This window comes from Cyanistes caeruleus, chromosome 9 (genome assembly GCF_971803275.1).
Source record: "Cyanistes caeruleus chromosome 9, bCyaCae1.hap1.1, whole genome shotgun sequence".
In the NCBI taxonomy this organism is placed as follows: domain Eukaryota; kingdom Metazoa; phylum Chordata; class Aves; order Passeriformes; family Paridae; genus Cyanistes; species Cyanistes caeruleus.
This window is the reverse complement of record NC_141709.1, coordinates 20,487,215-20,511,544: the sequence shown is the minus strand read 5'-3', so window position 1 is coordinate 20,511,544 and position 24,330 is coordinate 20,487,215. Positions and strand designations below refer to the sequence as shown.

Sequence of the window (24,330 nt, the reverse complement as noted above, 5' to 3'; positions counted from 1 at the left end):
TCCATTACAGAAATTAAGTCTTAAAAATAATTAAGAAATATTAAGTATTCCTTTTGTTGATAATGCTGTCCCTCATTCCCTGAGGGGTTCTCTCACCAACATGTATTTATCTGAGCAGTGGTTTTGGCAGGTGACATTAAGAAAGAGTTGGAGCTGTAATGAAGAGCCTCTGCCCCATGGCTCTGTGTCAGGGGTAGGGGAGGCACCTCACCTGCTGCAGGGAAGAGAGAGACATCTCTGGAGATGATGATGAGCCTGTTTCATACATCACACCACTAATTATCACACATATGCTTCAGTATCTGCTTTTGCTAGGTTCCAGTCTCTAGCCCAAGATTTAAGCACAGAGGGAAGAACAGTAAGAAAAACACAGTTCATTTTCAGACATGATGGAACTGTTTGATTTAGAAAGAGGCACTCCAGAAAGCTAACCAGTAAAATAGAAGCAAATTCAGAAGACACCATCACCTTGTACATAACCAAGTAGATTGCACATTCTAAGGGACAGGGGCACCTTAGCAATCAGTTAATGCTCATCCTTCTGCAGCCTACAGAAAAGTTTTTGGGTTATCCAGAGCCCCAGAGCACACACCAAAAACACCAAAATATACACAAAATACACCAAAAGACCAAATTGCCCCAAACAAGTTCTGCAGATTAACACCAGGATAAAAGTTGACTCTTCTATTGACAGTGGGAGACAGTAATGCTCTGTTGTTCTAGATCATGTAATTGATGAAAAGACAATTACAGAAAAACTTTGCTAAAAGCACAGTGGCTTGGTTAGTGGTAGCAATTTATATATAATATATATATATAATAAAAAGTTCTCACAAGCTGTAGTGAGATCAGGCCACAGTAACACATTGCATAGACAGGGATGGGGAAAAAATTCACTGTCCCAAATACACTTCAGCAATAGAAGCATTAAAATGTGCAGAGCCTGGATGCATCAAAATCCTGACACCAAAAAATCTGTTCTAGACACCTAGCTAAGCAAGGCAAAATGGCATTCACTTTTAACAACAACAAAAGTTTAATTGTTACAAAGGTAAACACTAAGCAGGAAGTTAGAATAAACAATTTTAAAAAGGGGAAAAAATAAAAAAGCTGCCACTCACCAGGACAGCATTTTGAATTGCCTTTGCCATTTGAAACACTAAAAAGCCAGAACCTGCAAAGAACACCATTAGTAGTTAAGAACACACCAAGTCCTTGCCAAAACACTGACATAATCTACTGAAGAATGGTTTTTTTGGAGAGCAAATAATGGAGAGACAAAAGTGGAGCATCTAATATAACAGTACACCCACCCCAGGAACTGTCAGTACTCCTGAAAGTTTTCAGAAATACCTGGTTAACATTTATGCAGTATTATCCTGGAAGTGCTTTTTAGTTCCCCAAAGTCCTCTCTTCTCACTCAAAAAAGTTTATGAAGAGGCAAGGGGAAAGTACTGTCTTCATTGCTGACCATCCCAAAGACAGCTAGAAAGTCAGCTGAACAAACCAACTGCGAGACTCACTTGCTACTTACTCTCTTCCGATTAATATGTGCTTGAAATAGAAGTGAATTCCATGGCACTGTTTTTTTGCCTGAATTTGTCCTCTGGATTATGTCAATACTACAGTATAATGCTACCAAAAAAAAACCCCAAACTTTCCAGTAGCCTTCAGATAATTCTTACCATGAAAGTTTCCAACCATGCAAAAAAGTATTTAACTATATCTAAAGCAGTAAGTTTAATCTGGACACAGTACAAATCAATATTGTAGGTATAATAGAAAAGTCAAAAGAGAGAAAAGGATAACAAAGTGCTCTTTAGTAAAGCTGTTGAAGGAAAGACTGTGACCTATAAGTGGTTTGTGTTAAAATGATATACAAGAGGGAAAACAGAAATTACTTTCCACTTTTGTGCAGCTTTTTAGTTTTACATAAATTAAATTCAAATAAATTTAATGTGCCATGTAGAAATGACAGGCTGAATGCATCAAGTGAAAAACTCCTCCCTTCTTGACTTCTTTTTATTTAATACTTTTAAACACAAGATTATTTTTTAAAAATCATTTTAGTATAATTCTTTTTCTTATTAACAAGAACAGTTAATTCAAGGCAATTTTCCTTCCTCCTCAAGGTTATTAGCAAACAGAGCTTCCACAGACAATGCTCAAGGATCAGTCTTCTCTAACATGAGGCAAGAATACAGAACTCTTCACAGCTCTCTTCCAGACCTCTAGGACTCCTCTTGGTCAGCCAGCTGCTGTCACGTTAATAGCTTTTTTCCCCAAAAACCTTAATTAGCTAAGACAATTCTTATTCATGAGGCAGATCCAGATGGCAGGTTCCACTGCAATCTGGAGAATTATCCTTCTCCATACCACTATGCTTTCTTTGCATATATCAGTGGTGATTTTCAATGTGTAGCCATCAATTAATAAGCATCAAGTTGTCATCACTCTGTTGTCTGCAAAGAAAAAATTCACAATTCTCCATTCAGCAAGAAATGCAACAGGCAGCATCCATCCATATGAGCTCAGTTTTGAGCCTTCTGTTCTCTGCTCTCCCATTTCCACATATAACCCCAGCGCCTACACTGGACAATGATGCAAAAACTGCTACAGTAGCAAAAGCTCTAGATTTTCACTCCAACTACCAGGCTTGTGCCCTCAGTACTGCACAGCAAATTATGGTGTATATTTATTATGCTCAAGCACACTAATCCCTTATTCTACACAGTGACTTGCAGGTGAAACCTGAAGCTGGGGCTGGCTGGAATTCCTGTTAACTAGTTGGTTTTCATGTGCCCCCAGCAACCACTGAGATACCTGCCCATCATTATCTCACATGTTCCTTTTTTGCCTAGGGTAGGTCCACCTCTGCCAGGGTACAGCAAAAGCATAAAATTTCATTTCACAAAAGCATCAGTATATAAGTGTTCACATTTTGGTCTGTTCTTTCTCCCACAGCCTGGCTTCCTTGCACAACTATTCTCTGCACATGGATGGATTATCCTGGACTGCCTAGGGACAGTGACAAGATCCCTACTGTATCTAACAGGGCTTCAGAAGTGTGTTATGTTGCCTCAGAAACAGAACTCAAAGAATAAGCTCTACAACTAGGAAGCACCAGATGAGATGCTCATCTCTCACCACCAGCTTAAAAAGGACCAATGCCACAATGCCTAAAAGACATTTACCAGTGTATTTCCAATATTCTGGAAGATGGTATTCAAAACAGTTTGCCTCAGACACAGCATGGTTTTGGGATTAAGCACCAACCTCTGACTGAATCACCCTCTCACTTTCTGTAACAACTCCAAGCTTAGTAGTAAAGTTTTTAGAAAGAGACTCCTTGAAGCAAAGACTTGGTTTGCTCCAGAGCCCTTGGTAGTTTCATGCAGTACTCCACAGTCCTCCCATCAGCTTCTGCATTGCAGTTTTCATAAGACTATAACAGTTAAAACATATTTAAGCTCAGAACTGCTGCCTTTGCATTATCAGCTGACTGAAGATCTAACATGAATTGAAGGACAAGAGAAATAACAGCGCCCAAATATTAAACAAACTGAATTCTGGATATTTCAGCATTTGTGATGCAGCATTTTGCAGTGAGAAGCTAACTGTTGTACTTCTCAGCAAAACACTCATTAAAAGCACTCTACTGACCTCCTGCAGCAGCAGATTAATGGAAAAGAAGTTCTGTCTTTTCTATAGCCAGCACTGCTATGGTCTTTTAGAAATTCATGTAAATCTGTTGCTGGAAAACCGCTTTGTTGGTATTTCTGAAAGAAAAAGTATTTCATTTACAGCACATGAGAAGTTACAGGGCATTAAACATTCTAAAATTTCCTCTAGAGTGTGACAGTTAAACCAGGTTATTTGGTTCAGTAATTCAATATTCTATGTAGGAAGGAAAAAACCCATTCCCATCCTAGAAACACTACAAAGCTTGCTTTGTTCCACCAACAATGTAAGTGACAGAAAATTCACATTGTTCACAGATTCTCTTATGTTTGTTTGCTGCCCATAAGGCCAAGCTAGTGATCTCAGGCCATACTGATATCAGTTCTCCCTTGTTCACAGTGAGCTGCTGTGCTCACTGCAAGTGCCTTGGGCTCCTTTTCCCTAAGAACTCTAATTCTGGATTTGAAGGGTTGCAGTGTGACTATTCAACATTGCCATGCTGAAGAAATGCTATGACAAAAGCAAATTCAGCATACTGAAACAACTTCCAGTTGATCTATGGGAAATGCTCAAGAGGGAAGAGTCAGTAAAACACTGTTTTGCAGATCAGACCATCCAGTAAACTAAGATGTGCAGACAATTAAGATATATTTTGAGGTGCTTCAAAAGTGAAGCTCTTCCTCAGTCTGGAAGCTGTAGTTCAGGTCAGACCAGCCTTATTCTGCTGGCCTGTATCTGACACCAAGGCAAGAAAGAGATGAGGGCTGAAGGATGTGATCCACATTGCCTTCCCACTGGTCACTGAGGCTACCAGGAGCACTAGGGGCATGATCTTGATCTTGAGATCAAGAACAGAAAGTAATTACCAAAAAATTTGGTTCACTTTCAAATAGTCCATACTGGAAACGGGTGGCACAATTTTAACTGGAATGAGAAGCGGTGCATCTCTCAGAAGACATTTCCTTTTAATCACACGTTTCCAAGCAGCACATTAAGAAGGCCTGGACACCTAAATGACTTTAGAGATATCTGCTTGAACTGTTCCAAACTCCTGCCAAAGGCATGTCTCAGATGTCAGCAAACCCAGCCACCCTTCCAATTTCGCCACAGACTAAACTGAAAGATTTTAATAACCTTATCACACATCAGAACCAACAGTAGATGGTATGATGCTGAGTGATTAACAAGAATGAATACAAAACTGATTAGAAGTGTAACAGAAAACAAATGCTTTACCTTTATGGTGTCATAGGAGTCAGTAATGAGTGCAATAAAAAGGCTGAGGATCATGTATATAAACAGACTAATGAAGGAGTACAGATATAATCGGCTGAACATCCACACCAGCGAGCTCTTCTGTTGGATTTCAGCAAATGTTGCAAACATGTCATCACCATTGACCAAAGAAAACAGACATTCAGCCACTGTGTTCAGATCTTCAAACTGGAAAATGAGTACAAATTATTAGAAGAATGTGAAAATCAATCAAGACTCAAAAGTTTGAGTTTTACTCAAAGCAGAAAAAAAAGCCAACCCAGGCAATCAAATGCTACCATGCTTTCCTGTGCATTCAGGCCAAAATATACCTGTCAGTAATAGAAAGAGGTAGAAATATCATGATGTGTTGACATCAGACATATGAATATTTATTATCAAGAAATAAAACTTGTGATGTTCAACAGGCAGAACAGTCAATAACTGACCACCACAGAAAGCTACTGAATTACAAGCAATTCTGGACCTGCAGAAAAGTATCATTCCATTTCCCAAAGCACAGCTAAAGTGGTTTCACAGAATCTATAGTGTATATTAGTGGTAGTATGCTGGGAACACAATCCACATTCTCTGGCTTCCCAGCTCTGCAGCATTACTGGAGTATGGGTAATAAATCAATACTGTGTTAAGGGGCTAGAGTTGGCACATAGCCTTCAGAACTCAAATGGTCTAAACTGAATTAATCTGTCACTCAGAAAACCCTCTATAAGCTGCAAGTACAAGCTATAGCTATATTATGAAGCTACTGGAGCACACCCTGTACAAAAATCATGGTTTAATTTCAAGGACAGTCTCTTACATTCCAAACTCCATTTCCCCAAACCTGAATATGTCCAGAGGCTAAAACCTTTTTCTCTACCAGGTAAGCCCACTTCCCATTTTGCTCTGTCCTTCCAAATAACTGGATTTCTTAACTATAATTTATTGGACAATATGAATTAATAGCCACATTAAAACATTGTGCATTATCAATGAACTAACACATAATGGCCCCATAATGAAAACAAGATGTCAAGAGGTATGTGCTTGTAAGGAGAACATATTGGTGCACAGGAAGAGCAGGTCTAGTTTACACCTAGGGCTCATTTTATTATTATTTTTTTAATTGAATTTTAAAGCCATTGTGAAACTCAGCAGTGCATTATCCAGGAAAAAGGGAGGCGTGGCACAGGTATTTTTTGAGGAACTCAAGTTTTGATGCACTGACACAGAAAAAGACCAGCTGAGGACTGCTCACCTGGAAGCCCCTGGACTGACATAGCACAAAATGCAGGATACCCACTCCCTCCCTCTGACTACAGTAGAGCATGTATTTCTGTATTTTTGAGCATAAGAGATCTCCAGTGTTTCTGCACACTGGGGAAGGCTCTTCCTATTTCTTACCAGGATGGCTTAGGTAGCTGGAGAGCCCTGGGAAGCCAGCCCTGGGCTGGCCTGCCTTGCACAGTGCCACTTTACCTTCCTATGGGACACTGGGGAGCTGGCAGCAAAAGCAATCCTCCCCAGTTACAGCTGCTTCCCTTGGCATTGATTCATGATATTTAGGCAGCAGGTAACATTTTCATACATAAGCATGTTGTTGACTATCCTTCCTTTGACTCAGGTGTACTTGTTGCAGGGAAGTTACAACAGTAATTATGCTGTGCCTTGTAATGTTATAAACAATTGAGCCTCTAGTGTGGCAAAGGATCCCACAGCATCCCAGAGAAATGTATTGTCATCAACCTGGAAGGTGCAGCCTGAGTACCTCCATTGCTCCAGGGACAGAGTAACAGTAAGTTAGAGCAGTGCAAGCTCTGGGGGCAGAGGAAGCCGAATCAAGCACTGCAGAATGTCTCTGTTACACATACACTGTGTGCACCCAGAGATCAAGAACGAGAAATCAGACATTTGTTAGTCATTAACAGACATTTAGAATTTGCCATGGCAGGAATCTGCCTCTGTTCAAACTGTCACATAGAGCATCTGCCAAGAGGAAAAGCAAACAAGCTTTAGGGTCGTTTTGGCTTGTGTTCTAGAATATACAAAGCCTTACTGCTGCACCCAGGTTTCAGACAAGACATACAGACACACACTTTGATACTAACCTTAAGAACACTAACAAACAAACCCACAACACACCCCCACACAGGAAGCAAAGCAAACAAGCATGCATCCATCCCTTTATGAGTCACAATTTAGGAGCTGAAGTTACATGGCACAAGAAAGATTTGGAAAAACAACGCCAGAGCCAAGGAAATTAAAAAAAAAAAAGTTCCAGTGAACTACTTAGTGCCTCTTTAAGCCAATTGAACTGGGATTGCCAGAAGAGAGTGGAAAAGACAGACCAATGCACATGGCCTGGACAAACCATCCCCTCACCACAAACAGCCTGGTGCTGGAGATCACACTGACTTCAAGCACACAGTAAAAGTAAGAATAGCAATTTTGTTAAAAGGAGCAGGTAGAAGGAGGTACAGATGGAATGAAAAACACTCCCACGTTCACATTACAGCTTTCAAACAAACATTTTCATTTAAGACACATTTCTGTTGGTTTGGCTAGGAGTTATAAACACAGATATTCCCATTATTACACCATTACAAAGGTGCTGATGTACCTTTTCATGATAAGGTCCCAGGACAATCCATCCACAGAAAGTATAGCCAAGATAGATCATCCCAGCACAGCAACAAAACCTTAGCACTTTTGGCAATGATGCCTGCATAGTTAAAATGAGCACCTACAAGTCAGAGTGGAGAAAAGAAGGGGAAAAAAAAGCAAAAAATCAGAGAGAGACCTGGGGAAAAAAAGTGACATGTATATGTGTATATTTATATATACTTTAGTTGTTCAACATTTGAGTCCCTCCTTACATTGTAGGTTTGAAAATATCCCAGGTATCTGATGACTCCAACCCAGACAAACAAAGTTGATGTTCCAAGTAAAATGCTGCAGACATCATAACTTGTGAGGTTCTGAGGGATCCAAACAGAGCAGGTAGTCAAGTTACAAAGCAGTAGATATATCAGCTTGACAACTATTCAAGTTACAGCAGTTCAAATAAACAAAGCAGGGCAGTCTAATACTGAAATCCTGTTGCTACATCACAGAAATTAGATCAAATGTGAACTGTAGTTATTTACTGAGATCATTCGAACACAACAGTGCTGCAAATGGAAATACACCTGATATTCTTGAAATTTTGTAGAAGTGCAAAGTCTGGAAGAACAAAAGCCCTTGGTTTGGTTACAACACAGTTTCAAAATTATATTGAATAACTCAAATTTTTTGTTTAAAAAGAAGGTTACTATTTACTGTTAGGCAAAGAAGCTCTCGTTCACTATTTAAAAAACCATGAGCCATCATTTACATGGAAAGTGACCCTGGGGACTACAGCTCTTTCCATGCTTACATACATTTACAGCTCTGAACAGGCTCTCTCTGACAGCAGTTCAGAACCTGAGCATTGTTTTTACTACAGTTTACAACCAAATCCATTTGCACTTTACTTTACAAGGCTAGAACTGGTTGCAGGAAACACAAGAGAGCCATCTAGCTCAAGTTTTCCTACCCTCAACCCCCATCTCACCCTACAGACAGGGACTCCCAAGTGCTTCCTCTGAAGGCCACTCTGGGACCTGCACTTTGAGCCTCAGTACACATGATGCAGGAGCAGCACACCACCTGCTCTGTTTTTCCCAGAATACAAAGTTTTGTGAACACATGTACTGTTGACATTCATCTATTGAAGATTACAAAAAAACAAAAAACCCACAACCTAGGAAAAAACCACAAAACCAACCCAAAAAGCCTCCTGAAGAGATGCCAGCTGGACAAAGCACGTTGATTTCAGCAAGCCCAGGCAGGGAGGCCAAGGACGAGCAGGTGACACTGTCTGTGCCCATGCTTGCCAGGAAAGCAAGCTGTGACAGCCGTGCTTCCAGTCCTACAAGCCACCAAGCCCCACCTTTCATCAAGGGGATGACATGTGGTTTCCCAGGACTGTACGTGCTACTGCTTCATACAGAACTAAGAATTCAAATTGTTGGGTCTTTCTGTTAGGAACTGTCTACCCACAGGCCCCATACCAGGGATTAGGGGTCTTGGCACTGTAGAAATAAGATGTTTATATAGCTTATATGGTCTTTCTGAAAAACTTTGGGGAAGAGTGACTGAAAGTAGTTATTAGATAAACCAGCACTAGTAAATGGACAAAACTAAGCAAACAGATGACTATTAACTATTACAGCTCACTTCCACCTGTCCCCAAGTTAAAGCACATTACACATAGTTGTAGCAAGATTAGTATTTTAGCTGAAGTATGAAATTCTTACCTTGGCTTTTATTTCCATTTTTAGGATTGACCCAATGATTGTCATCACATCACTGATAATTACCAGGACATACCACCCATTTAGGAACTCCAGGCGATCAGCGTAACAGACACGGCGCTTGTATTTCTCCAGGAAGAAACTCACAAATCTCTGGTGACAAGCATTTAGATGTTTAGTTACAGGTCTCCTTGGGTTAAAAACATGGCAACATTCAAGTTCCACACAACCCCTTTTCCTACAGTGTCTGCTGGAATAGTAGTTTAAAGCTAATTCTCAACAGCAACAGAAATAAACAGGAAAAAATTTAAGGTGGATTTAGGCCAATGAAAATAAACTTTCTGCAAAACACCTGATTTCATAACCCATTCTCACTAACATAACCATGGCCTGTTATCTCCTTTACCATAGGTTCTATCCACTTCTGACAGAGCAAGGCCAGCCAACTAAAAAAGTGAAAAAGAAATCAAATGCAACTACAGAGCAAGAACTCTCATTTCCAAGAGAGCAAACAATATCACCTCTATGCCCAGCACTGCCCATCTGCTTTCACTCGCTCTTTTTGCTCAGGAATAAATGTGAAGTGCCTATTCCTGAGAGCAGTTTGACAATGTTGAATCATGTCCTCTTGACTCTTGGTCTTGTTTCCAAGCTACAAAAAGGATATCTTGAGCTGGATAAACAAGTATTTGTGTTTTCATATCCTACCTACCCTGGACTCTTCTAACTCTCAAGAGCCACATATTTATAAAAAAAACCAGCCAGAGTTAGACCATGTCCTGTGCTTTACATTTTCTCCAGTTAGAGTTGGCTTTGAGGGATGTTTGTTAAGGCATTAATTTATGACTAGACCTCTATAGGAATTCTACTCTGAAGCCAGGGAAGAAAGACTTGTGGTTTGGAGATGAAGGACACAGTGCCTGTTTGCAGCACAAAGACTCAGAAGCCTTTTTGTCTAAAATCCTGAGGGGGTTAGGGGAAGTCTCCTTTTGCCCATTGAGAGATACAACAAAATACTTCCAATTACAGCACTACACAAAAAAAATCCATTCACAGTCAGCAATGGTCCATCAAGATACCTACACATCCTTTCTAGAGATAACAGTAAGAGGGACATCTTGCAACAGATTTACTCACTTTAATACTCCATGTTTCAACAGGTACCCCTTCACAAGACCATTAGCAAAGGAGGCAGAGACCAAATTAGCATTAAGGTCACGAGCACTGGGCTTACCTTTTGTAGTCTCCAGGCAAGAACGATGGATCGTGTGCAGAGGATGAGAGAAGCCAAGCAACTTAGTATGACAAATCCATCAAAGATGAGAATATACTGAGTGTTCCTCTGGAGAACTGTAAAGAGCCAAGGAAATAAAGTAAGGTTAGTCTTTTCACATCTCTTTTGATGCAAGTTGTGTGACATTTTGTAACAATTCATGCTCAGATACTCTCACCCCACAAGCAGATGGGTTACAAGCTGTATTCTTCCTGCAAGCATATCTTGAACACAGCTCAACAGAGAATTTCATCAAGACAGCCATGGAGAATGGGCCACAAGAATGAAAAATATGTTCAAGTTCTTCAAAATAAACCCAAAAATGGATATGTTAATACAGGTATACTCCTTTTTCCTGTCCATCTGTGCTTCCAGAGTGTTATAACTACATGAGGCAAAAGAAACACAGCTTTGGTCTGTACTGACACCATCAAATGTAAAAAAAAAATTCCCACAATAAAGTCTGCAATAAGAAACTTGTTGGACTTTTTATACTGTTTTCTTTTCATCTACAAGTTTAAAAGCCATCATGTAAACACAAATTAGGTGTCTTCCTTTGCTTCCTCACATCAATGGTCCCTATTTTCTCCATAACATACATTTTAAAATATATGAAATAGAGGCTAAGACTTGTTTGTAATTGTTGCAATAGCCCTTCAGCACACCTTTATTACTGAATTATGCATGCTCCCTCAGCTGGTAATTAGACACAAAATAAACTAGTCAAGAACAGGTAGTTGAAAGACAGCCACAATAAATTACTGGACAAAGATACAAGCCAAGGCACTCTGAGGTTATTCATAATAGCCTATAAATTACCACTTCAATATTGCTACAACACAGCATTATGAGGGAAAAGCTGGCTTTACCAAGGCCAAAGGCAGGCCACTTGACATTAATCAAGATATATATTTATAGCACACTGAAAAATTCTGTTCCATCACAGGCCTTTACAGCAAGTCAATACATGGGAGAAGCAATTGCACAGTGCTGTCACACGTTTTTACTGTTCCTTTAAGGGGCCCTTAGTGCACATTCCTGAGCTGTCAGACCAAGCCTTAACACTAGCAATACATGGCAGATACCAGCCTTTGCTCATATACATCATTTAATCTACCAGCAGTGGCAAAAAAAATAAGCCAACATGAAAAACAAACTTTCAGAAATAGTATGTTTCAATCACTTAGAAGAAAAAAAAAAATGAAAGCTATAGGAGACTTCAGCTGGAAATTTATCCAGTTAATGGATTAAACTGAGTTATCTCAGAGCAGCACAAATAAAAATCTATGGAAGAACATTCATCCTCCTTGCAGGTAGAGCTCACTTTCACACAGTGGTATGCAGAGATGATCGTGTCATCTCACAACACCCAAACAAAAGGAATTATTTCCTACCTCTTGATTAGCAAGAGGTACTGAATTGCATTAGGCAAGTGGCATTGTTTTATGGGCAGAGGGATGAACAGGACTTCTACAGACCAGGGAAAGCAATGGGAGATGCATAACTGCTGTTATGCAAACATACATGCACCATACTTACCCGAGTTAAATATGTGCCAGTCTTTGCATTCCTGAATGTCAGTGTCACTATCAAAGTAGATCTTGATTTTTCCACTGTGGGCTCTATTATTGAAAGTTATCTGAAAATACAGAGCTACGTCAGAAACAGGACTAGCAAGACTGCATTCCAGAAAAATAAATCCCACTAAGTGCTTTGGACACAGCATGCATTAATATTGTTGATCAGATGGGCTTTAAGAAAGTTGTCACCATAAAGAACGGTGCAGACATAATTTGAGTAGATGACATGTATTGCCTAATGACCAGTATTCCAAGAGGCCAAACTTCACACTTAGTCTTTAGATGAAGAACAATTCCTTATCCCTTTCTCAGCTTACCAACTGGAATATGTTACAAAGCAACATTGTCCCACGGCAACACCTTTTCAGCAGCCTTTGGGAAGGAGGGGTAAGGGCCAGGACATGCTCAACTGTGTTGCTCTTGCAGGCTAGATATGAGGATGACACCTACACCTTAGCTTAAGTTCTCATTACAGATACAGGATTGGAAGTGCCACAGCCTATTTTCACTTACAGTGTTTTGAAATGCATAGCAGTCAGGCAATTCACGGGCATGGATGGTCTGTAGAGCAATGCCTTTCAGCTTGAAGGAGATTTCAACCTGTATAAGCCTGGAGAGTTGAAAAAGCATACAAATATATCTAAATATCACAGAAATATACAAAAACTGCACAAATCAGAATCCACCATATTAATATGAAAGGAAAAGTGGGAATAATTTAAAAAACCCCATTGCTTTACCTGTAAAATTCAAGATTGAAAAAAGAAGAGTTCAGCTTCAGTTCTGCCTTCTTACCAGTTAGCTCCTTGGGCTTTAAAAGGATACATTCTGGAAAGACAAGAGGAAAATATGTTATCATAAAAACTTCACATTGAAAGTAGCATTAAAACTGAGATGATCAGTGTCTATAGCAAGTCCTAAACAGGCAAAGCATTAATTTTAATTAATTAAAAGGAGCAAACCTATTCAGAGGCCCAGCTAGTGGGGTCAGAAGCAGGTTTGTTGTGTCCTAACTCGAGAGCAGCTAGCAGCCAGGACTCGGCTCTGAGGAGCAGTAAGGGCACCCACCCATGAAAGGGACAGACTGACCAGCATCCAGAATTCTGTATTTGAGCCTCCTGCACAGAGTGGGAAGAGGTGTGTTTACGAAAAAGAACAACAAAACATCACCTCACCATCAACTACAAAGATTTGTAGGTGGTTGAAGAGAGCCTCTCATAATCACAGCTGTCTTTTCTAGACAGGCACTGAAAACCAAGAGGGAAGTAGGCAAGAAGCATGGTAATGTTCCTGTGATAGCCACACAGAAAGCTATTGGTTTTAAGCTTTAGAGCAAGAATTTAAGTACTCCACAGCAAGACATTTTAAGTACTAAAGTACTGTACCTGTTTCAGTAGAAACATCTATGTTCAATGTATCATTAGAAGGAAGCATTGTGCTTCTCTTGTACTGTTGTTTACAGATTTTTAAACCTGATTCTTCATGTTCATAACCAAGTGTCCCCAGGGATATGTTCTTTAAGTGCCTGTACTAGGTTTAAAAACAAAAACAGAAGTAGAAGTTGGAGAAAAATCATCCTTTTTTGCGTTACATAGCAAATTGAAATCCCAAAGTTATATGTATCAATACAGGTTTTTTAATTTAAAAAAAAAAAAAAATCTTTACTTTCACATAAAAGCTTCCCACTCAGTTTACAGACAAGAGAGCTGCTGGCCACTCAGTAGTAGTGGTCAGCATCCTGGTGACACAGTGACAGGGAGCCCCGTGCCAGGGCAGTTTTGCTGCTGACCACACACCCCCCAGAGATATCTGCACCTCATTAGGTGATAGTTTTCACACCACTTGAAACTGTTGTACTGTGATCCAAGTCACAGTTCTTATCAAATCCACACCAAGATCAAAAGCAGAGCAGCTCCCCGTGTGACCATAGAAGAGGGAAGCCATGCATTCACTACATAACCAGCAACCAGGGAGCACAAGTCACCTTCTTTGTTTGCAAGATACTCTTGAAAACAAGGACTGAAAGTGGAAGCAAATAAAGATGTCCCAAACCAAGCATTGTCCAAACATGGATCAGCCCTGAGCAACACCAAGAACTACATTCCAGGCCAGTCCCCTCCAGACTTGCTTTCCACACAGCCTTGGTGTCTACGGAAGCAAGAGCTACCCTCTGATCCCTGGAGTCACACCTTCTATCCCTGCACAAGCAAGGCAAGCCCCCAGGGCACAGCTCTTCTGGTGTCCCTTGGCTCCCCAACAGCTACCCATGAAGGACAGAAGATCAATGACTAACCATGAAGGCAGCTGCCTGCCAGCTCAGTTTCCCAAGAGCTAACACTGTCCAAGAGAAGCCAGACACACCCATGGCCTTTTGGGGAAGAATGCATAAACTCATAGCAATGTGTTAGCTTTTATCATCACCTGATCTAGAAAAAGAACTCAGGGCAGTGTACAGGAGTGGTCTGCTCTCAAGAAAGCATTTAACTTTCTTGGAGGCCTGAAGTAAACAAACATAGAAAGTCAGGCAAAGTTTCCTACTACTTAAAAATTTGTTCAGCTGGCTTTGATAAAGATTAGTCCCTTTTCCCCTTTAGCACAGATTTCCTTATTATGCTTCACTGTCATCCTATTTCCCCCTTCCTTTGGGCACTGTGGCCACTAGCCCATCCTGTGAGGTACAACATCCCACCAGCCATTAACAACCACACACTCCATGTGCAGAACTGGAACTGCAACAGAAACTACCACACTTGTATGCAAAGCTCTGCCTTGCAGTGCCACTTCGAGTACCCAATTTAGACAGCCCAGGAGTAAAGCATGGCCTCCTCACCCTGCCAGGGTCTGAACTCAGAGCAAGATAAGGAAGCCACATCTGACTAAGGCAGGTCAAGTGAGTGGAAACAGCAGTTTAGTCACAGCTCCTCATCCCACCGAGGACCTCTCCAGATCACTGCATGCAGCAGCTGCTGCGCCACCCACGTGTGCTCTCGGGCTCTGCCCTCCTGACAGCACAGCACGAGGTGCTGGGCTACCCACATGCCACCTTCAAACAACACTATGAAACAGTAAAAGCAAAATTCCTGCTTATAAATGTCCAAGCAAGCAGCAGAAGATCCTGGTCTTACAGGCTCTGCCACAGGGCAGAGCACAAGAGTAACAAATTCACACAGCTGCTTTGTAATAGAAACTTCAGCTTGGAGGCAATAGAGAAACAAGGGAAACCTGTGTACTCTTCCAAGTATAAATGTATGCTTGGGGTTTTATGTTGCTGCTCTGTTTGGGGTTTTTTCACAAAGTGTTCAAATATCCCCAGTGGTATATTACACAAAGGCTAAAATTCAGTTTTTACAACTACAGCTTTGCTGTGCATAATTAGAATTTTCCATAATGCCATATCCTTTTGCTTCACCCACCCAACCATGCATTTCAAAAATACAAAACAGAATACCAAATCCCGTGTCTTCTAGCTGCCCATCTCAAAATAAATAATAAAGAAAAAGCTTTGCTTTTAGTTTAGGAGTTATCTAGACTGGCTCTTCACACAAGGTACCCTCTAAAGGCAGACAAAATAAAGGCAACAGTAGTCATAATGTTCACCTGAAAGCATGCTTTTTGAATTCTTACATGTGACATAAAAGTCTCAGGAATGCCACAGGACACTAAAGAACCCAGTTTTCACAATTTAAATCTCCTTAAATGATATGACTACATTTATACCACAAAGACATTTTATGGAGAGACCTTTTTCTGATGCCTGGCTCATTCTTGAGGATATAAAGCTATTATTTCTCTACTATCTTGTATCTGGAATTCATCTCAGCCTTAGTGCCTACAAAAGAAGGAAAGTGAAACAAAGCAAGCAAGGAAGGAAAAAAGAAAGCAAGTATGGTTTATTGCAGAAACAGTGGCAATATGGAGAGTTCGAAGAAAGACTGAGAAAACTACTTCACCATTAATTGAAAATGCCAGGAATGAGAGTCTTGGGTCCTGTCCAGCACATTTGATCTGCTGGTGGCTCTGCTGTAGCTTACAGGAGAGGACAGGAGAGCAGCAAGCCCCCACGAGTGGATGACTGAGATGAGGTCTGGCCCTTCACAGCCCTGCAATGCCCAGATGCTGCTGGGCACAGCTGCAGTGGCAACACTGCTTTAATCCAGGTGCCAGAGCTCATGTGCCAAGGCCAGTGAAAATGAAAGCTGGTTTAAAGCCACTTTTTATTCTTCCAGTGTTAATAATTTCTGGGTTTATCATCATTCCCAATGCAAGAGACATTTCATATTCCAAAGTCTTTCATCTTGTGACTTCCAAATGTATTAATATTAAATACAAAAACATTTCCAGAATTCTCATCCTAGATTTGTTCACTTTGCTCTGAAAATTGTAAAGGGACTGTTCTTTAAAATACCATCCTGAATGCCTCTATACTCCAAAGTACCATATTCCCCATTTTGAGGCCTCCAGCCCTCATTACAAAGCTGCAATTCAGGAGAGCTGTTAATGACATATTTTTTAAAGCATACATAGGTATAACTCAGGCCCATAGGTCTTCAAAGTAATACCTAAACCAAGGTTCCAGTTCATGCAAGATGATCAATTTTCAGATTTTCTGGATTTTGGTATTAAGAACTACCTGAGTAAAATTCTGCTTTGGATTCATCCCCAAGATACAAAAATTCATCTACACCAAAAACTTCAGGACACCCCATCTATGCTGATTTATTGAAATACCCAACTGAAATCTAAGATTAGAAACAGAAAATCAGAAACTTAGCAGAAGTTTACAGATGTAGCTTCAGCTTTAACACAATTATAAACACACACTCATACCTACCTGATTAATAACATAAAAAATGCTATCATAAGCATCCTGTTGTGTATATATACTGCAGCTGTAGTCATCCTCATCAGTTCCAGAATAGCCTTTCAGGAATAGGTGTTTAAAAGCAACAATGTTTTCCTCTTTGAATGAGACCACCAGCTGGTTACTCAAACCAAAAAAAACAAGCTGACAAGAGAAAGAAACAGATTTGAATTTTGAACAGTGGTCAAGCAGCAAAATTTTGGAAACAGCTTTAAACTACAATAAATAAATATATTACATAAATAAATAAATTACAAACCAGATAGGTGCCTGTTGCTGTAACTCTGCTAGAGCAGGAGCACAGAACCTGTTAACTGATGGCATGAGATCACCAAAGCCAAGGTTATCACGTGCAGGGTAAGTGAAACAAATGGAAGTGCAGCAGCTGAACAGACAGCTTCAACACTTGCACCTTTTACATATCATGGACCAACAGCTCCAACTGGGATTTGCAAAAACCTTTGTGGAGGATGCCAAGGGCAGACAAGCTAACTTAACAGCATGACTTGATACCCCTGAAATAGTCTGCTTTGACATGGACAAATTCCTGCACCTTTCCTGCCCCTGGCATGGCACAGGATTAGTGCAAACCTACATGGGACCCTACAGTAATAAAAAGCATCACCTGCCTGACCCAGGTGCTGCTTAAGGAAGCTAGAACAGGAACAGCAAACAGCAGAGTTACTACTGAAGATTTGTGTTCCCCTGACATATGGCTGTTCCCATTCCCACCACCAAGTAAAACATAGGCAGAGCCTAGAAACTGCTTGGTTTTTCAGCAAGGGCTTCTTCATAGGTACAGTAGCTGGAGGATATCCCCAAGCCCCAGCTACATATCTGACATCTGAGCAAAACCAAGGGCTGACAAGAAAAGTCTCAAGCAGCAGTTCAGAAAATCTTGTGGCCTCTGAAAACCAAGCAGCAGAGCACCCCTTCTGCTCACAAAGAATAGTGGGAGACTGGGGTAGCAGACAGAAAAATTACATGTTCAGTGATACCCCCAAAAACTGAAGTCAGTAGGTTAGGACAGATGGCAGTACTGCACCTTTTCAGAGACATGTGAAGTCGTGCTTTGTGTCATCATTCACATGCAAAGTTTACTGCCCGGTCTTTGAAGGAAGAGGAACAGCCCACATATAAGGTGCAGCTGCCAGTAAAGAAAGCCAGGGCACACCTTCCTTTAAGCTTGCACTGTGCTCACACTGCCCACCACCTCCCTGCCCCACACACTTAAATACAAGCCCTGTCCCCATCAGCTCTGTCTCTACAGATCACAATTGTGCCAGCACTAGTGTAAATCTCTTATTTCAATTTGCTTTGCCTAGACAGACAACCAGCGCATCCCACTCCTGCCTGCAGAGAGCCCTGTCAGGATTTGGGCACAGCAAGGCACCAGCAGAGGCCAGACCCCAGAGCCTGCCACAGTCAATAAAACACCAGCACACATCAGCTGGGGCTGTGCTTCACTCCATTCATAGCAGGCAACTCAAACACAAACCAGGGATCCCACAACTCAGCATGTATATTTAGCTGTTCTTGCAACTTGTCAGATGTCAGTCTTGCATTTCAAAGGCTCAGAAAAAGTAATTTCTACCTATATGTGTGTCCCATTCTGCTTCCCTCCACCTGCAGTCAGTATTAGAGGACTGTAAAATAACCACTGAAGTTTACAAACACCCTCTTTGCCTCCACATCTCAAACAATACACAACTTTTCAAATGGATTATTTGAAGAAGCAAGAGGCACATCCAATTCCTGCAGCTCAGCCATCCCATCATCATCAGAAACCATAGCATCTTCCCATTGAACATGGACACTTTAATCCTGATTAGATATCAGGAAATATCACTTTCCAATTCACTGAAATAGTCCAGTGAAACTTTTATCTAAGAATGTAACAAAAAGCAGTGATTGTGATAACAAGCCTGAAAACAGTGCTGAATTTAGTGGGAAGAGTAATTTGCTTTAAAGTGTTATGTTAAAAATGGCAAAATACCTGGTCAAACACTGCCCCAAAAATCTCCAGGAGGCTTTTGTAATTGATATTAATCTTCCCTGTTGAATACCTCTCCTAGTATTTTTTCTTTATGGACTGAAGAGGGCGGTTCAAGCCAGTAACAAATACCCAGGGATGCTAAAGACCCAAAAGCACAGGCTGGCTTCTCTTGCACATCACTGCCACTCTAAGAGTAAAAACAGAGGATTACCTGTGTTGTAACCATAAGTATCTTCAAAATCTGCAAAGCCAATTTCCATGGTATCTGACGTCTTGCTCTGTATTTTTCACATGGGTTCATGAAGTAAAACTTCAAATCCTCTTTCAAAGCCGTCTCTTTTAGATCTAAATCTGATTGAGTCATCATATTTCTGCCACAAATAACATATTAATGAGAAACCAACAGAATGCTTTGGCAGACCATTTGCTCATTGCAGTGTCATCTCAGATCACCACATGACAGAAAAGGTCCAAAACACTTTTTGGGTTATTTTACAGAAATGCAAAAAATATTTCCCTGTGATCACATCATTAAAAATCATTCAAACACATCTGATCATTAAAACACATCATTTAGACAAATAATTAGCAGGCATTAAATAAGAGGGTCTGTAACAGAAAGAAATGTAGGCTTGCTATTACTCTTTCAAAAATCCATTTGAAACAAAGAAGGACCAATGCTAACATATTTGTCTCGATAACCCACATTCTAGCAGAAGAAAAAGATGTCTTAAAGATTAAACCAGAGCAGGCTTTACACACACTTCTGTTATGAACATGCAGCTTCAAGAGCTAAATTCATAGACATTTATTTATTTAAATACCTGGGCATGTAAAAATCGGAGGACCAAGTACAGAGTACTGTTGTTGTGTTTTAAATCACCTTATGTTTCTCCTTCTCAACTGAATGGGACATTGAAAAAGCTTTCCCCATCTCCTGATCATTTTAATCCTGTTTTCCAGCATCACGAGTTTTCAGAACTTTCCTACTTCACACACAGATCAGAACCAAACTTGTAATTTTTCTCTCTTTACATGTTAAGAGGATCATATCTGACATTGGGTGATTATCAGTCCCATTTACCATTCAGAATGTCATTCCCAAAGCTCTGAATTTTATAAAGGATAACATTTTGTCTGAGGCTCAAAATCAAAAGCATTGATTCCAAGTTTTCAGATACTTGGAATGCTTTCTCATTTTTTACTTTTTGTGTCCTCACTTATCTGAAGTACACAGATATTTAAGCTCAAACTGCAGATCACAAAGCCTGTTTGATTTGCTAGAACCAGCTGTCTCACAAGAAGAGACATTTCAGTTAAAGAAGCACAGTAAAGCTGACACTGGTGTTTCCTCAGAAGAGGAAGTGAAAACAACAAAAAATATATTTTAATGTTAAGAGCTCAAAAGTCATCTTTCCTACACAGCCTTAAATCAGTTTTTCATGAAGATGATGAGAGGCAGGATGATTTTGGTTTTTGAAGCAGGAAAAACATTGGGAAGTTCCCAAGAAAAAGAAACTGTGGGCAGCATCTCTATTTAAACTTATAATAAAAACATACTGGACTAGCTTTAGAAATGTCTAAGATACAAAAACCTTGAAAGATATAAACACACCCGACGGAAGTGCGTGTGATAGCTGTCAGCATTAAGGAAACAGGTACATGCATACTGCAATCCTGCATTGACACCCAAAGACATCACTGCTCCTGCACCAGCTTCTCTCCAACAGGCAGGAGCATTTGTGTGGGTACACAGTGAACAAGAGCTAACCCAGAAAGTGACAGGAGAAGGTGGGAAGGAAAGAGGAAACAGAACAGGGTTAAGCTGAACCTGGTCAAATTTTAAAGCATGAAGGTATGACATAAGAACCACTCCAAGGCTTCAGCAAAATCCTTCCCTAAGCTTCCAGTAAAAGCATATTGGAAGTGACAAATCTTAAAAAACAAGAAAATAAATGAACAAAACCAAAAAAAGGCCAAAACCCCCACAAATCAAACATCAAACTTTATAATAAACATTTTAGTTTTTTGATATTCAAACAGGTATCATGAAAAACGTAATGGTTTACTTCAAAGATGGGTGTCAAGACTGTACAGCTATGCCAAAAACTTGATGTTCATTAATAGCACTTTCATCTTTACACAACTCTCATTTGTGGCTAGGCATTAATTTCACTGATGTCTTTAACTCCCTTTATTAATTAACTGTAGAAATTATGAGCAGGATTATCTGTCAAAGAAAATGACACATTTTTTCAGCTTAAGAGAGAGATCCAAGATTCAAGCCTGTATCACTGTTAGACTTTGTCTTCCAATAAAAACCAGGCATTATCTGGTGTAGTACTGAAGAAATAATTCATTTCTTAAGCAGGTGAAACAGGTAAAACACATCAACTGTTTTTCAATTCATTCATTTCTAGGATAGATTAAAAATTACATCCAAATAGACCACATTAAACCAGCAGAACTAGAACTTTCAACCAAAGCACTGAAGAAGTTGAAAAGCTCCAAGAGATTACCAGTGACATACCATATTTTAAACAAACCATCTAGTTCTACCACATGGTCATTAGCCTAATAATCCAAACCTAACTGAAACAAAGTACCCAGCTCAAGACAGAGCAATGAAGCAATTAAATTCTGACACACTAGTGTAATTAACACCACTCAATGGGCCTCCACAGAGTGTTTTGTGACACTACCAAATTTTTGTGAATGAAGACTGTGTAATGCGTGTTTAGATGCACAGCCAGGTGTTATGTGTCTCATATATTAAAACTGTTACCAACTCAATTCTAACAGCTGCATTACTGTAACAAATGCCTTCTTGCTGTAACTGGTAGGACAGTCTGCTGTTCGGCTGTTTTGTAGAGAGGCATTGTAGAGCTCAACATTCCACTCAAGAATGAGGTTTCTACAGTAAGGACTACAATTTACAGCTACCTACTTATGAAACACACTTGTAGTAGTTAGCTCTTCGCCCAGCAGAAAAAGCACCACTGAATCAAGAGGCTAAAATGCACTTATTAGGTGAGCACAGCCACTTTCTTTAATGAGTAACTAACTGCTGTAGCAGTGAGTAGCGACACTATCAGTGTCCATCAGAGCTCCATATCAGCGGTATCTATCTACTTGAGCTCTGCATCTTGAAGAGATATTAACGAGAACGATGAGGTCCTAAGGGGGCAAGAAGGAGAAAAACCCCCATCACTGAGTTGAGTTCTACATACCAGCCTAGGCAACCCCAGCTTCACCTTCCCGATCTCTAACTAAGCTCAGCACTCTGCCAGAGGACGGCATCGCCTCTAGCTTCTCCGAAATGGAGGGGACAGCCCTCCCGTGCAGGGTTCACCGCCCGCTCGGCAGCCGCGGGAGGAGCGGCCGCAGCGGGGCACGCACGGAGCGCTCGGCTGCCGGCCCGCGTCCCGGCGGAGCGCAGCAGCCACCTGTGCGGCACTGAGCCACGGCTGTGCCGCCTGAGCCCGCTGCCGCCTGAGCCCCTCCTGAGCCCCTCCTGAGCCCGCTACCACCTGAGCCCGCTGCCACCTGAGCCCCTCCTGAGCCCGCTGCCCACCTGAGCCCGCTGCCTCCTGAGCCCGCTGCCCACCTGAGCCCGCTGCCTCCTGAGCACGCTGCCCACCTGAGCCCGCTGCCTCCTGAGCCCGCTGCCCACCTGAGCCCGCTGCCCACCTGAGCCCGCTGCCCACCTGAGCCCCACCTGAGCCCCTCCCGAGCCCCTCCCCGCCCTCCCCGCTGCTATGGCGGCCCTGACCCCGCCGCCCGCCGGGCGCGCTGACCCGAGGGGTCGGTTCGGCCCGGCCCGCTTCCCTCACCCGCTGGCGGCGGCCGGCCCGCCGGGGAGGGACTTGAGGGGGATCTCCATGGGCCCGCCGGGGTTCGGCCGCTGCCCGGACGGGGCAGGACTCCGGCGGAGCAGCCCGGGCCCCGCACCCTGCCCCGCCGGCCGCGCCGCCTTTATGGGCCCGGCGGAGGAGGGCGCCCGCCGGCCACGTGCCCTGCGCAGCCCGGCCCGGCCGCCCGCGGGCTCTGGCTGCAGGAGTGAGGCTCGGTGCTTCCAGGCACATGGTGTGACTCTTGGGGATGTCCCATGCGGGGCTGGTGTGACACTCGGGGATGTCCCATGCGGGGCTGGTGTGACACTCGGGGATGTCCTGTGCAGGGCTGAGAGTCGGACTGGATCATCCCTGTGGGTCCCCTCCAAACTCAGCATAATCTCCGATTCTGCGAAAACAGCAATTACCTTACTGCCAGCTAGTAGCTGTAGACACTTAGGTAACATGCAGGGAGACTGCAAGTGAGATTAGCTACTACAGAGGTGGTCGTCTTGCAGGTCAAGAGGATGTGGTTTAATGCAGTTGCTCCAAACCAAGGCATTCAAACAGAGTGTAGACTCATGAGAGGCGTCATTGCAGCAACTGTTCTCTACCTGCCCACCCAGTGAGCATGGACAGCACAGGATTCTTACATAATGCTCTCAGATGATGCTGTATTTGGTTGTGACCACACTGTAAGGAAGAAGAAGGAACAAAAGCCCAGACAAACATCCATACGCAGTTTCTCAACATTAGCTGCAAGAGCGTTGTGTCAGCTCATGCATGAAAGTTTTCTTAAGGCTTCCTCTGCTATTAGCTACTGCTTGAGGCAGGAGGATGCTCCTCACAGGTCCAGCCACAGCTTTTGTTTTTTTACAGCAATGTCTGTGCATTGTCCTACCTCTTGTCTCCATTCCTGTCCCCACATCTGCCAGATAAACTATGCTTTTGCACATTTTAATACTGGGTAGGTATGAGCACATCTGGATTTCATTTCTTACTCTTTTGCACACACGCTGTTTACCTTCCCTTGAGAATGTGCTTCAATCCAACATGGAAACTGGTACTTAGAAACAAGTAAGCCCACCACCTCTTCCTCTTAGTGTAACTTCATTTTGTTAAAAGATCTGGGCTCTGCTAAAAACAAGTTCTCCCTAACTGTATATGCAAAACATTGGCATTGAAATAAGCCTTGGTATTAAAACAGCTGTTGCCTAATATAGCACTCTGCATCTTACTTTCATGAGGAAATACTGACTATTGGTATTTTCAGGTGACTTTCTAGAGCCTAGTGAGAATCAGAAGAAAGAAAATCTCTTACCCTCCTCAACTTCTCAGTCAGGGCTGAAAGCTCTGTTTCCCTTAGGATGGCATATTTAAACATGAGTTTATCAGATGCTTTGTCTACTTCCTTGTTCTCCCCAACTGCATTTTACAGTTCTATCTGTGCCTGCTTGATTATATCAGTATAAAGATACCGATGTCTCCAGGATGCAGCTTTACATGCACTACCAGCAT

General features: G+C 41.7%; 1 protein-coding gene across 4 annotated transcripts; it reads right to left on the bottom strand.

Moving 5' to 3' along the window:
• Window positions 1-1,993: 1,993 nt before the first annotated feature.
• On the bottom strand, window positions 1,994-22,952 carry MCOLN2 (mucolipin TRP cation channel 2). Of its 4 annotated transcripts, none has more exons than XM_086901564.1 (14): window positions 22,813-22,952; window positions 19,191-19,350; window positions 16,954-17,127; window positions 13,508-13,652; window positions 12,863-12,950; window positions 12,636-12,732; window positions 12,082-12,181; window positions 10,504-10,619; window positions 9,273-9,422; window positions 7,812-7,913; window positions 7,556-7,678; window positions 4,918-5,124; window positions 3,664-3,779; window positions 1,994-2,462 (listed from the first exon to the last, which is right to left on the bottom strand). In XM_086901564.1, the coding sequence occupies exons 1-14, from the start codon at window positions 22,860-22,862 to the stop codon at window positions 2,426-2,428; spliced, it is 1,665 nt and encodes a 554-aa protein (XP_086757690.1). In that variant the 5' UTR covers window positions 22,863-22,952; the 3' UTR covers window positions 1,994-2,425. The 4 variants fall into 4 exon arrangements, with proteins under 4 accessions (XP_086757690.1, XP_086757692.1, XP_086757693.1 ...); XM_086901566.1 differs by having other exon boundaries at window positions 22,777-22,932; XM_086901567.1 differs by lacking the exon at window positions 22,813-22,952 and adding an exon at window positions 22,210-22,429.
• Between the last annotated feature and the right edge of the window lie 1,378 nt (window positions 22,953-24,330).